This window comes from Malania oleifera, chromosome 11 (assembly GCF_029873635.1).
Source record: "Malania oleifera isolate guangnan ecotype guangnan chromosome 11, ASM2987363v1, whole genome shotgun sequence".
In the NCBI taxonomy this organism is placed as follows: Eukaryota; Viridiplantae; Streptophyta; class Magnoliopsida; order Santalales; family Ximeniaceae; genus Malania; species Malania oleifera.
The window spans coordinates 71,806,138-71,821,825 of record NC_080427.1 but is presented as its reverse complement, the minus strand read 5'-3'; the positions used below and the strand labels follow the sequence as shown (position 1 = coordinate 71,821,825).

General features: G+C 37.2%; 1 protein-coding gene across 2 annotated transcripts in view; it reads right to left on the bottom strand.

The window, feature by feature from the left end:
• Nucleotides 1-15,688, bottom strand: part of LOC131168526 (protein N-terminal and lysine N-methyltransferase EFM7) — a 51,258-nt gene that overhangs the window by 23,561 nt on the left and 12,009 nt on the right. For both annotated transcript variants that reach the window (XR_009140321.1, XM_058128027.1), the window contains exon 3: nt 14,537-14,670. Coding sequence is in view for 1 of the 2 variants with exons in the window: in XM_058128027.1 (XP_057984010.1) it covers nt 14,537-14,670 (134 nt within the window). In the remaining variant the exon portion in view is untranslated. The remainder of the gene's footprint in view (nt 1-14,536; nt 14,671-15,688) is intronic.

Genomic DNA, 15,688 nt, shown 5'->3' with positions numbered 1-15,688 from the left:
ATTTTGGAAAGTTGAAATCTTTTGAATAATGCAAGTTGGATTGTCTTTATTTTATTCGGAAAGCTTTGGCTTTACTTTGTTCATTGTGATAAATAAGGTAGGTAGGATTTTTTTTCCCCTCTTTTTTTTGAAGTGGGGGGGGGGGGGGGGAGCTTTGACTGTACTTCGCTCATTTTATTATAGGAAAGTGGAATCCTTTAAAATAAGGTAAGTAGGATTGTATTTATTTTTGTTTAGAAAGATTTAATCTTACTTTGCTTGCTCTTATTTTAGAGAAATACGGATTTTACAATTTAGGAAAGCCCTTTTTAAATCTATTTGAAAGCTCTTCCCTAGTGTAGCACATAAGATTCTAAACATCGTTATTATAGGGATTGCTGTAATTGGTTTTCTTAGCCATGACTTTTCTCTTGGTTATTGTGGGTTTGAGTTACCTTTCTTGCGTTGGCCTGATAGAATACATTCTTCTATTGCTCATCTAGGTTCATGGTATGATGTGTTAGGCTATGATATTGATTCTTTGAAATTATGTTTATCTATGCATGGTGAAATCAACCTAAAAATACTAAAATAACTAATCAAGTTATGGATGTCAAAGGCGGATGCAATAGCACCCTCCGTCGTTTTTCTTGAAGTGAGAGAAGTCTTGCACTCCACATCAGAAAACAGCGAGGAATGCAAGGTGGAACAATATTAAATGGAGAGGTAATGCAAATAAAAACAAAGGGCAATGAATGTGGATTGGTGATTATACTCAGCTTAGTAGCAGGGTGTACATAAATTACTGAAAATCATACCAAAACTGAATCATTTGAAATTTTAGTTCAATTTCTCGGTTACAATTTTCGGTTTGGGTTTGTCAAAATTTAAAAATTGGTTCTCAATTTAGGTTTCAATTTTACTAGTAAACCAAAAACGGAAATATAAATGGATTAGTTAAATTTCAAATATTATGTTCTATATTAGAACAATAATACTTAATTATTTTTGTTAGTTCGGAACATTATTCACTAAAATAGTTTATTTTTTGCATTAGTATTATTAATATAATTAACCTTATTGAACAAATTTTAAATTTTGAAAGGAGTATTTAACTATTTATAGATGGGGATGAGGGCCATTTCTTCTAATAAACGATGTGGGACAAGTGGTTCCATACTTCCTATTTCCCTTTCCCATTCTAGTGTGTCTTCAATCTTCATATAGCACAACTCACAAGGCAGAGTAGGCTGTGCATTGCAGCAATCGTCTTTGCCTCACATCAACTGAATATAAAAGTTGAGAGCATGCTTCTTGTTATAAGAGGAAAGCTTGGACTCCTTTCCTTTCATCTGCACAGGTTTGGGCTGGGCTAGCAATATCAGCTGCGCCCTGGACCTACTTTTAAAGGGAATTTTAGAATTCCCCTTCAAGCCCACACTAGTATATATTTTATTTGAGTTCAAAAGAATTTTTTAATTGGATGCAAAACCAAATAAGACTGGTAAACCAGGATAACCATATAAGTGAACCGTGGTTATTGGCATCAGTTTGGAAATTATAGAACAGATAATTTTAGTTTGGTTATTGATTTGGGGTATAACTGAACCGGTGAGAACTGATTACAACCCGACTTATTAGGTATCATTTGTAGAGTAGGCGTGCAGCGGATGCTAGTACCTTCCTCTTACATAAATGTACTCCCGAACTTGACTTGGGAAACAGACTTTTAACTATTGGTCCCTTGGACTCTGTGCAGCTAGTTGACCAATTAATCAATAGTGATTAATTCAATATTATAGCCTAACCTAGGATAAAGTAGGTTAGTGGCGACTCCGTCGGTATACAATTTTAACCCATATCTCAACCCCATTCAAAATTTCTCATTTTCAGTTCACCATCCATGTCAAGATGGTTTGGAGATTCACCCCGGTTGAGGTGACCCTTTGCACGTGTTGACATCCTTCATTCCCATGTTAGGATTCCTATGTCGTCAAATTCATGTGCCAAACAAACGCAGGAATGAGATGTTTTAGCTCCTATTGGTGAGAAGAAGCATGTATTTGCTATACTTTATTGATTATAAGTGAAGTTTTAATTAAGTAATCATAAATATAAAGAAACACAAAATATAGAATGCCACCTTCTAAACTTATTTAGTGTTTAATGGAATTTATGTTATCCAAAAAATAGATATAGAGTGTTCATATGCTAAACAAGAAGCAAAAGAATGCATTTCTTTTTTTCTCCAAATTCAGTGTCAAAAAAACATGGAAAATAAAATAAAATAAATTTGAAAAAACTTAGAATACAAATGTTTGATTACCACTTTACCTAAAAGCTTAGGCTGTTAGGTTGTGGTCTAACAAAGTATGCCAAGCTTTAACGCTGCCCGGCACATGCAGCTTGATTGCACGTGCAGAGATAAACAAACAATAAATAAATAACACCCATACAGGAAATAACTAGTAAGATAACTTTTAACCACCACACAATAATGTAGGCAACAAGACTAGAACCTAAGACCTCCTAGCAACAAGGGCTCTAATACCATGTTAGATTACACTTAGCCTAAAAGCTTTAAGTTGTTAGGTTGTGGTCCAATAATGTATATCAAGCTTTAACAATTAACATATGTAATTTAGTGAGAGAAAAATTGGGTTTATTTAAGTGCCTATTCTATTTTTTAAAAAAAATGCATATAAGATGCCAACAAAAATAACTCAAAAATGATTTTTTTATCAAAAAAATTACTAACTAAAATAAACCAACTTTAAATTGAGTTTCTACAACAACAACAACAACAAGCCTTTAAGTCCACTACATGGGGTTAGCTACATGAATCCTTTTTCGTAAATTCACTTGATCGAGAGCATTTTCCTCCTTTACCAGGTGAATAAAAACTATATGCAAGTCTCTCTTCTTTTCCCTAAACTTTTCCCTTCATCTTCTTAAAAGATAAGTAGGTTTTGTAGTTAATCTCCTAGGCATAAAACCAAATAAATTATTTGAAACTCTCATTTCTAGTCTTATTCTTTGTTCAATTATCCTTTCCCATAGTTTCATCATATGACTCATAATCTAGTTATTACAATTTTGAATATCAACTTTATTTTTGCATAAAGGTATTAATAGGTTTTCCCTCCATTCCTCTAGCATTTTTCTTGGCTTTTATAGTACTGTTGAATAGATTAGTTAACCATCTATTTCCTTTATCCCCTAAAAATTTCCGAACTTCAATTGGTATGTTATTAGGTGCTATAGATTTCCCACTATTCATCTTTTTTTAAAGCCATTTTAATTTCAAGGACTCTATTTTGCAAACAAATCTCCTTTTTTTAGTTTTTTCCTCGTTTGCCACTTCCAAGCTCGAACTTTCAATTTGATTTTCATTAAACAACTTAATAAAGTATCTCCACCACTTCTCTTTTACGTCGTCTTCTTTGATTAAGACATTACCGTTCTCATCCTTTATACATTTTATATTACCTGAATTTTTTATTTTCTTTCTCCAGTTCTAGCTAGTTTATAAATGTATCTTTCTCCTTCTTTTGTAGCTCGTCTAAGTATATAAACTATCATAAGCTCTATGTTTAGCTTCACCAATAGCCCTTTTTGCATTTTTTCTAACCTTTTTATACTTTTCAAGATTTTCTATATTTATACAAATACGTTTTATACCAGTTTCTTTTTGTCTTTACTGTTTTTTGGACATCTTGATCCCACCACCAACTTTCATTACTATTGAGTATCTTCCTCTAGATTCACTAAAAACCTCTTTTTCTATCCTTATGATAGAGTTAGTCATTCTATTCCACATAGTGTTCACATCTACCTTATCCCATATTGTCCAATCGCTCTTTTAATCATTTTATCTTTGAATTTAACTATATATTCTCCCTTTTACATTGATTTATGTTGTTCTTTCTCTTTTTTAGTATATATATATCGAATACTAGAACTCTATGTGGTCTAGTCAAACTTTCACCTAGAATCACTTCACAATCTTTACATGATAAACGATCCCTCTTCCTAGTTAAGAAGAATTCTATTTGACTTCTATCTTGCTCACTCTTGAAAGTTATTAAATGTTCTCTTTTTATAAAGCAGGTATTCAATATAACGAAATCATAGGACATGGCAAAATCTAAAATTGTATCACCGGCCTCATTTTTCATCTTTGATAGATTACCATTTCATCTAAAAGCTTAAGTTATTAGGTTGTGGGCCAAGAATATATATCAAGCTTTAGCACTCCCCTGCATGTGCAGCCCGATATCACATGGAAAGATAAACACACGATAATAGCACCCATAATAAGGAATACAATATTTTTTTTTTAAACACCACCAATAAATGCAAGCGACAAGACTAGAGCCCAGGACATCCCAGTAATCAGTTTTGAATCTTCTGATACCATGTTAGGTTACTACTTTACCCAAAATCTTTAGTTGTTAGGTTGTGGGACAACAATGTATATCAAGCTTTAACAATCTCCATATCCAAGGCCTCCATGTATCCTCTCATAACGTATATTGTCTATCAACGTGTCCATTCAAATAAGCTCCTATAAATGTCTTTTCAAACATTGGTATCCCTTGAATAATACTATCCATATATTTCCAAATTTGTCCTCCAATATTTTCTACTAAGCCTACTCAAGAAGTATATGCACTAACAACATTTACTATCTTTAGGCCTAGAGATATCTTGATTTTAAATTGAGTTTCTAAGCTTCAATAAATGGAAAATAGGAGAAAATGCAAAAAAGGGACTCAATAACCTATTGGTGTCATTCACAGCTAGTATGGTACCATAATGGCCCATAACGGTCTATAACAGCCATTACATTGTGAATTAGAGGACCTCCAAAACATCACCTTGAGTCATAGGATGAACACTTCACACCTTGTGAAGGATTGTGCGGCACTAGCTAAAGCACATTTTTTTAACTAGTTAGCCTAAGATTATACTATAATGGCCCTTAACAGTCTATAATAGCCATTACGTTGTGAATTAGAGGACCTCCAAGACATCACCTTGAGTCATAGGATGAACACTTCACACCTTGTGAAGGATTGGGCGGCACTAGCTAAAGCATGTTTTTTTAACTAGTTAGCCAAAGATTATCGCAGTTTAACACAAAACACATTCACAGCAGTTAAATGAAAAGTAATCGGAAGCAGTAAACAATTCAGAAAGCAAATGGAAAGTAAGTGGTAATTATTGAAGCAATGTGATTCATTAACATCTCCATAAGCAATGTGTGTTTAGCAAGGGATGCAAGTAGGCCAAACACGTTTAAAAATTTCTAGTGAGTTTTACAAGACTAATGAAAACTCACTTTACATGAAGAGCTTTCTATGTTGTTTTAGCTCAGGCAAAATGTCCGAGCAATCATACTCCCACTTTACATTAAAGCCTACACATACTCGAAGCATAAAATCCATACTACTTTTTACATGATGCTGACCCATCCATGCACACAAGGCAAGTAGTCACAAGCAAGCATAATACCTTGAACAAGCTCGGCTCATGACATTCTCCCCCCAACCTATATGGTCGACATCCTCATAGACTTTGACACTAGGTACTCTTCAACTTTGTCACAAACAAAGTCTTCTGCTGAAATCCAGCTAATTTCTTCATCTCCAAGGTCTTTCCACTTCACTAAGAACTCGTGTCACTTCTTCCTTGATGATGTGAACTCTGTCTACAAGGATGACTTCCTTCAATTTCTCTTCTATCAGATTGTGTTGTCTTTAGTGGTGCTCTAGATGACTAACTTTTTCTTGGATCTTCAATATTGGTGTTAAATAGCTCGAGGCAATTGATATGAAACACAGGATACACTTTCATCCAAGCTAGAGGATCAACCTGGTAAGAGACCTCGACTTTAGCCAAGATGGAGATTGGTCCTTCATATTTGCAAAGTAGTCTCCTTTCTCGACCTTTTCATGATGGTGCTTAACAAGCAAAGTCACCCATGTTGAGGTGCAACAGTCTTCTCCCTTGATCTACTCACTTCTTCATCCGCTTGGAAGGAAGCTTGCTCCAAGCAAACTCGGGCAATCCCTGCATTTTGTCTCCAAACTTTGGTAAAAATGTATGCTTTTGGACTCTTTCCTCTATACAACTCGTTCACTGTGTGAGGTAATGATTGCTTCTAGCCTATAACAAGCTTAAAACATTTATTGGTGGTTGAGCTCGTTTGGGCATTAAAACAAAACTAAGCCACATAAAGTAACTACACCTAGTTCTTCTTATGCCCGTTGAATATTTATGTCCATCCATCTATCTACGGATGGTAACTCAAAGATATATCAAGTTATGAACTAAGGATTCTAAAAAGTTATGTCCAAGAGTTGCCCATGACTCTTGAGTCTCAGTCACTAATAATATCTTGGGGCGCACCTCAATACTTCACAATGTATTTGAAAAACAATTAAGTTGTCTCATCTTTCGAATAGTACTTTGGTGGGGATATGAAAGTGTCATACTTCGAAAACCTATCTACCCACAAGTATAGACCTTGTATCTCCCACTTTGGGCAAGTTGGTGATGAAGTTAAGTGGGACACTCTCCCACAGTCTCTTTGGTGCTTGAAGAAGCTTCAACAACTCCGCAATCTTCTTCCGCTCCACCTTGTCTTACTAATAGGTGAAACAAGTTCAATTATACTCGACCACATCATCACACATGTGTAGTCAGTAATACCTCTGCTTCAGCAATGCCAAAGTGCGATGTCATCTTAGATGACCTGCCCACTTAAAGTCATGACACACTCTCAATAGTATGATGCAGGTCAAGAAGCACGACATTGGGAGGATCCTTGCTGGAGAATAATTAAGAAGAGCAGTTTATTATGTGTGTTTAGTATTAATTAGTATAGGATTATGTGTATTTAGGGGTTGTTTGTGATATTTGTGTAAAGTAGAGGTATGTTTCTAATGTAATGTAGTTTTAGGGGTTTATCTGTAATTTATGTAAAGAAGCTTTCTTATAAATAGTGTGTGAAAGCCATGATGTAGGCATTTGTTGATGAATTTGAATTGAATTGCTCATGAGTTTCCCCCCTGGTATCTCCTCTCTCCTCCCTTCCCCTTCCTTCATCTCTTCTAATTTCTCCACGGCTGCAGAACCTTGATGCTGCCCCTGCATCATTTGGTATCAGAGCCCACTCACTATCTCCATTCTTCCATTTCAGTCCACTCATTCTCCCTCACTCTTCTCCTCTTCGCTTTCACTTCTTCTTTCTTCTCTGTTTCTGATCTCCTGTTCTGTCCATAATTCCCTGCTGCCCAGCAGCAGTCTGCCCTCTTCTTCTTGTCTGTTTCTCTTCTCCTTCTCTTCCTCTTTCCTCCTCCTCTGTTCTGTAACCTCTCCCTCCCTCTCTGCTGCTGCTTCTTCTTTCCTTCTCTGTTACTCTAATCTCTTTGTTTCCATTCTGAAATTTCAGTATTAAAAAAATATAAAAAATAAAAAATAGTTCTGCAGTTTCAAAATTTTCATAAAATTCCAGTCGTGTCCCCATTTCTTTAAACACCACCTTCCAGCCAGCATCCTGCAACACCACGCATACCACCAAAAACAGACACCCCCACCCCCCCCCCCCCCCCCCCCCCCCCCCCCCCGCGCGGGAAACCTTTCCTCTCAAAATTCCATCACCAACCGACCAGCTGTGAAGCCCCACTCGCCACCCGAAATTCTCCAGCCGCCGCCCCCTTCAAAATCCACCATTGCCAGAGTTCTTATGATATACAGCGACCACCACTGCATTCCCCACCCCCTGATCTACCCTCACCTAAAAAGTCATCACCCACCATTGCCGGCGGCCCACACACCCCACGCATCAGCAACTGTGAGTGAGAGTGTCTGCTAGCATCTCCCGTTTCCAGTCTCACGAGGAATTGCCCAGGCAAAATATTTTGGATTTTCTCTGCGATATTTTGAGCTGCAAGAAGATATTTTGATTGTAAACATAATATATTGCAAGCATATGCCATAATTTTTGGCATGGAACTCTAGAAACTGTCACTCCAGCACTAAAAGTCAGGTTTTGTTGCTGTAATTTGTGAGTTCTTTGTGAATTTGTTTCATTTTAGCAGGACAATCAATATCAAGGTGAAGTGAAGATAGTTTTTGAGATATTGGGAGTAAGGCTTGTGGAAAATTGTGTTGGAGGGTTGTTGGTGATATCTATGTTGCAGCATATATATCCAAAAATTTAGCCAAAATGGTGACAAATTATAGGAAAAAAGAATGTCATTTATCATACCTTCGTCATAATTTCAAGCTCTTCAACACCTTTCTCAAATGTGGAGAAAAGGTTTGCAAAATCATTATTGATGGAAGATGTCCAATGAATTTGGTTTCCATAAATGGAGTCACTCAAATGCAGCTTCATCCGGAACCTCAACCAGAGCCTTATGAAATATTTTGGGTTGATAACTCTATTGTACATGTTTATGAAAGATGTTTGGTTCCCATCCAAATGGATGAATATTTGGCTAATTTTTGGTGTGATATCCTACCTATGAAGATTGGCCATGTACTCATTGGTTCTCCATGGTTGCATGATTTAGGTGCAACTCAAGGACATGAGAACACATGTCTTTCACTATAATAGAAAGAAAATCATTTTGAAGTCCACTCTACCAGTGAACCAGGGCAAAGAATCTAAGATTATTGATCAAGTCAAAGTTACTCAACCTAAAGACACTACAAGCAAGGCAATGAATGTGTTAGAAAACATCCAAAGTCCTTCAGACACTACAATTGTTCAGTTTGTCGTTCATGATGTGCTTATTGATGCCAACTCTCAATTCAAGTCTATGATGCTGCCAAAAGATCATGGTTTCTTTTATCACTCAAGTGTTGGCTTCCAAAGAATCCAAGTTTGCTTCTCCCTTTTGATCCTCCAACATTTCAAAATTTGAGGCTGAATTTTTTCTAACTAGGGGAGAGTTGATGTAGGACAAAATGCAAGACCTTAAGGAATTGTAAGATTAAGTTAGTAGTTTATTATGTGTGTTTAGTATTAATTAGTATAGGATTATGTGTATTTGGGGGTTGTTTGTGATATTTGTGTAGAGTCATGTTTCTAATGTAATGTAGTTTTAGGAGTTTATGTGTAAGTCATGTAAAGAGGCTTTCTTATAAAATAGTGTGTAAAAGCCATGATGTAGGTAGTTGTTGATGAATTTGAATTGAATTGAACGTGAGTTAACCCCCCCCCCCCCACCCTGGTATCTCCTCTCTCCTCCCTTCCCCTTCCTTCATCTCTTCTAATTTCTCAATGGCTATAGAACCTTGATGGTGCTCCTGCATCACAGTGTCTTCCTCAAATCTCCAAATCAAGGGACAAAGATTCAGTTACCATGTGTCATTAGCAATTTTTTCTTCTAACAAGAACTAGAGCGCATTGCCCTCTTTATGATGTTTACAAAAACTATATCTTTGGAAGGTTCTCCTCCACTCCCGCATTGTCGTGGTACCCTAACTTATTGTCAGGTGAGCTATCATCTGCAAGGCCGCAAGCTCAACCTTCTTGCTCAATGCATCTGTGACTTAATTCATCCACCCACCTTGTGCTCAAATAAAAAATCAAACTCCGCCATGAATTCTTGCCAACAAGCCTGCTCAGGGGATAATTTTGGTTGTGCAGAGAAGTGACTAACAGCCAAGTTATTTGATTTCACCACAAATTTTAACCTATGCCACGCATGCAAAGGCAATGTATCCCCGCTAGCATCCCCTTCTCTTGGGTTGTGTACTTCCGCTTTGTTTCAATAAGCTTATGGTTCTCATACGCAACAGGATGATCATCCTATAACAAGACTCCACCAAAGGCATAGTCTGAAGCATTTGTATATACCTCGAAGGTTTCATGATGTCTAAAAGACTAAGTACCAGATCTCGCATCATGAAAAAAAAAAAAAAGGGCAGCTTGGTGCACAAAGCTCCCGTGTATGCGGGGTCCAGGGAAGGGGCGGACCACAATGGATCTATCGCATCATGACTTCCTTTAATTTATCAAAGGCTCCCTAGCACTTCTCTGTCCAATTCCATTGATTACCTTTCCGTAGTAGTTTTATCAAAGGAGCAGTTCTCTTTGAGTACCCCTCCATGAATTTTCATTAATAGTTGGAAAGTCTAAGAAAGATATGCAGCTCCTTCACTATTGTTGGGATCTTCCAATCTTGAATAGCTCTCACCTTCTATCTATCCAAAAATAACCTTGCTTGATCACATGACCAAGGAATTTGATGCTCCGCTAAGCGAAACATCACTTCTCTCTTCACATAGAGATTGTTCTCCTTCAATGTATCGAACACCTTCTGCAAATGCTCTTTATGTTACTCCAAAGTGAAACTATAGACAACAATATCATTCAAGTATTCCACAACAAACTTGTTAAGGTACTCATGAAATACCCGGTTCATCAAGATGCAGAATGTTGCTAGCACATTCATCACCCCGAAGAGCATTACCAAAAATTTGTATGCCCCATCGTTTCACACAGGTCGTCTTAAGTACATCCTCAACTACTATACTCACATAATAGTAGCGTGGCAGTCAAGCTTGGTGAAGCACTTTGCACGACTTAGCTGATCAAACAAATTAGCAATCAACGGAATGGGACACTTGTTGCACACAGTCACCTTGTTAAGCGTGCGCTAGTCCACACACATCCGCATGCTCCCATCATGTTTCCAATGAAACAACACCAATGCTCTGAATGGTGCTTTGGAAGGGCGTATATAGCCCGTTTCTAATAGTTCATCAAGTTGTCTCCTTAACTCTGTTAACTCTAAAGATGCCATTCAATGTGGCCTTTTAGTAGGTGGCTTCACTTCTATTAACAACTCGATTTCATGCTCCACACTTGTGAAGGCAAGTTGCAAAGTATCTTGTTTGGCATCACAACTTTACACTCATCCAACACAACTTGGATAATAGTAGGCACCTACTCTTGACCTACGTCTTCATTTACCACCAATGTGGCAAGGTATGTCTGGTCACCCCTCCTTAAACCCTTCTTCAGTTGCATGGCAAAGAGAAACTTCTCATCATCCCCTTTCTTCACAATAACTTGCACCATGCAAGGGTGGTCTCCCATAAAACAAAAAGAACCAACAAGCAGCTTTAGTACCGCCCTAGTCTACCTTAAGAATTACATTCCAAGAATCACCTAGAAATCATCCAACACACGACTGTGAATTTCACATGTCCCGCCACTATCCAAGCTTCACAGTGACTTGCTTGGCTACTCCCAACGAAGGTTGAGTTGTAGAGTTAACCGCTTTGATGCGTCCTAATCCTTCTCTATGGTCAACATAAGTCTCAGCACTTCTACCCATGAGACAGAGTTATGGGTAGCCCCAGTATCCACATAGCACGGGTACTCTTCCCATTGATTCGTAAAACCACAAACATTAGCCCTTTAGCTTGGGTAAATTTTTGTCTCTTTTGTCTATATCTCAAACACGCTAAGTAACTGCATTGCACCCATGTTAGGGTTTCCTCTTCATCCTCGTTATCTTCTAGTGTCCTCTCCGTAATGGAAGCTAGTAAGGCATTGGTGATGATTTGTGCGGGCAATTAGCAACTCTATGAGGGCCTAGACATAAGAAACATGTCATCTTACCCTTATCATTAGTGTTTTGAATGATTGAGATGATGAAGCTTCCCTAGAAGTTGATGCCTTGGTGTCGGCTCCCCCACTATTGGATTTTCCATTTTTGAAAGACTTTCCTATGTCTCCACCCACGCCACTCTCTTTGGACATTGTGGAAAACTCTCCAACATCAAATCTTGAACTCTTTGTCAATGAAGTTCTTCCCTTGCCCACAATTTCAACCCCTCAAGAAAACAGAACAACTTGTCTTTCTTTGACATGTCCCAAGTATCCAACATCAAAGCAGAGAATTGTTTTATGTACTACCTCATTGAACCAATGTGCTTAAGATCTCACTGTGTCCATCGAGCATTGTACTTAACATTCTTAGGAAAGAATTTGGCTGTGTGCTTTCTTCAAGCTTGCCCAACAATCAACTCCACAACTTATAAAGTTTCTATCGTCATCGAAGGTCCTCTGACACCTACATCATTGAACCTTGTTAATGCTTTTATGATCCCTCCAATGCATCAACACATTCGGCAAGCTTGGCCACCTCCATGACCACATTGTTGGTTGTATCAGCTTGTGCCTCTAGCACTTCAATTCTCTCAATATTGGTCGGCATGTTCACTCACCAATGCGGCAATGCTTCATCCAATAACACTATGAAGGCAACCGAAGTCACATATGTCACAAGTCGAACACTTCACACCTTGTTAAGGGTTGTGCAACACTAGCTAAAGCTCTCTTGCTTAACTAGTCAGCCAAAGATTACTGCAATTTACAAAACACATACATAACATCTAAAAGAAGAGTAATTGAGAGTAGTAAGCAATTCATGAAAGCAAATGGCAAGCAAGCGATAACATTGAAGCAACCTAATTCATTAGCACCTCCGTACGCAACGTGTGTTTAGCAAGGGAAGCAGGTAAGCTAAACACATTTAAAAAATGCTAGTGATTTTTACAAGATTAATGAACACTCGCCCTCCCTTGAAGAGCTTTCTATACTTTTTAGCTCTAACACTAAGAAACATAAAAATGTCCGAGGAGTTATACTCCCACTCTATACTAAGACCTACACATACTCAAAGTAGAAAACATATATTACTATTTACAATTTACATGATGGTATTCATTCCATGCACACAAGGCAAGCAATTACAAGCAAGCATAATGCCCTAAACAAGCTTGGCTCATGACACCCTATAACAGTATAAACCATTATAGTCGCGACTCAGAGGACCTACAAGATATCACCCTGTAATGGTCTCAATAAAGACCTTAGGAAGCCATTATTACTGTTACATAAGCACAATTATGCATCGATTTTTTTAAAACCATTTGAAAGATGCCGCAAACCAAACAACCCCTTAGGATTTTGACAACTATAAATAGCCTTGTAAATCATTGGTCATTAAAAAGTTCAGTTTTCCTCCTATCCCTGATCATAGGTAACCCTAGAATTGATCCAAGACAAGATTAACTACTCCAAAGTTAAAATCTCAAACACCCTATGCTTCAGTTTTGCATCATTGGAATCAAAGCAACTGAGCAGGCTTAATGATGGATGAAGCAGCAACTCAACTCTTATAAAAGTCAAGCTCATGGAGATTGCGCAGCAAAATGAGCAAACGATGCAAAATCTACAAGCTACAATACAAAGGCTTCCAATCAGTCCTCAGAACACCCACAAAAGCTATGCAGCATGCTCACATGAGTGTTGAGGGACCAATAAGACAAGCCAAGCCCAAACCTCAAGCCTCCATGGTGAAGGGTTGTGGTTAATGATGATTCAAATGAGGATGTGGAGTGAACCTCTAAGAAAGATTCAATTGCACAAGAAGTTGAAGTTCAACATTACCATACTTCTCCATGGTTGAATGTGGGCAATCATCATCTTGATGCTTCTCCTAGAGAAATTATTTTACAAGTGATTGAAGAAAATCCTGAAATTCAAGATGAAATGACTATTGAGAAACTGATGAAGGATTCAATTAAGGTCGCACATGGAGATGAGCCAATAACCTACAAATTTCAAGGTCTTTTAGAATACTCAACAATTGAGTGTGTTGGTTTCATTGGAGTTGAAGCATTTAATTTGAAAAGTGTAGAGCATTTCAAGGACCCTGCAAATTAGTTGAAGATTTATTGGAAGGAAATTTGGAATGTGCAAATATTGGAAAAACAAAATGTAAAAATCAAGACCTTTAAAATATTCTAAATATCTTTTTCAGTGGAGCAAAAAATTGTAGACTCAACTAAGAAATTGGAGGATAAAAATTCATCAAGCGGAAAGGTCTGATGTAGGACACAACATATGGACAATCAAACATATATCTTGCTTCTCATTGATTTTATTTAATTTCGTAGCCATTAATCACAAGGATTTGATTTGATAATTTTTAGGTATTTTAAGTCTCTAATAGCCAAAACAACACCTTAGCAGGTTACCATATATGTTAGGAGTAATTTTAGGCCTAATTCCAGGGTTTTGAGTGCTATAAATAGCCATGCAAGGCCACTGTCATACACATTATTTTTTGATTAATAAAAAGTTCTGTTTTTTTTCCATCCCAGCTTGCAGAAAACCTAGAATATATTTAGGACAGTATTTACTGCTCCGGCACGAATACCTCAAACCCCTCACACTTCCATTCTTGGTCAATTATGAAACAAGGTACCACCTTGGTGGGATCCATAAAAACCTGACAGATTTATCATCCATTAGGCACCAGATGAAAGCTTTCACACAAAAATGTGTACAAAAAGGTGTTAGGAAAAGCAACAAGCACAAAAGAAGGTAAGCTTCGGATCAAATACGATAATTGTCAAGATTATTTAGAAGGAAAAAAAAAGTAATAAAACTAAAATAGTGTATTCATGTCTTCATGATGTGATATAAGATCTTAAACTACAACCAACAGGGTCATGCCTGCCTAATTCAATGCAGTGTCGTCCTTCTATCCATGACTGGTGTTGAATTAACCATTCCGCAAATGCAAATGTTCCTGGCCAGAGTAAATTAGCATTCAGCTTGTGAAAGGAAAATTCGCGGATGAGCAACTCCTGCAGGCAAACCAAAACATAAAAAAACATAAAACATATAAAGAAATGTAAAATGTATAATCTTACATAATACCAAACAAATAAGAAAATAAGAACCTCAACCTGCTTTTAAAATATTAAAACAGAAAATGATACTCTAAACTTAAAATAACATCCTTGTAATAATCGCAAGTTGTTGTAAAAAAAGGTTTTTGCCAAATTAAACCCAAATGCAGGACATCAACACCTCTAATAGCTAAAGAACTGGTAAATGCTATCTTTTCCAATTCTCTAATTGTTGTGTATGTCTAACTAATTACAGAATTCATGGTTACTTTTCCCAAATTTAACATGGAGCACAGGGTAGCTCCACATCAATAAGGAAAACTACTTTTTCAACATGAAGTTGTCAAGCCTCAAGAGGATAATTCACAAATCACATGGTTAATTATGTTAGGAAAAAAAATCAAAAAAGACCCCATTTTTTAATGAGATCTGTGTCCACTATGTGACCATAATGCTTGTACATCATTCCTATCAAAAGATGCCCAAGATAAATCCCTATGTGGGGATCGCTGCCAACCCTTTCTAGTTTGGATGTCCCATATATGTTTGGAGTGATCCACATGGCACTTGGATCTATTGACCAATGCCCACATGGAAGATAACATCTATATGGTGGTAGCCTACTTGGTTGGAAGGTCATGTTATGGAATTGGATTAACATGGTTATAATTTGCTTTGGAAGATAAGAAGTCATCTTCAGAAAATTATTAAATTACCACTTTATCAAAAAGCTTAAGCTATTATATTGTGGGCCAACAATGTATATCAAGCTTAACGCTCCCCCACACGTGCAGTCCAACAGCATTTGGACCAATAAACAAACGATAAACAACACCCATTACCAGGAATACAATAATTTTTAAACACCACACAATAAGTGCAGGCAACAAGATTAGAACCCTTGACATCCTGGTAACCAGCTCTGGTAGCATGTTAGATTACCACTTTACCTAAAAGCTAAAGCTGTTAGATT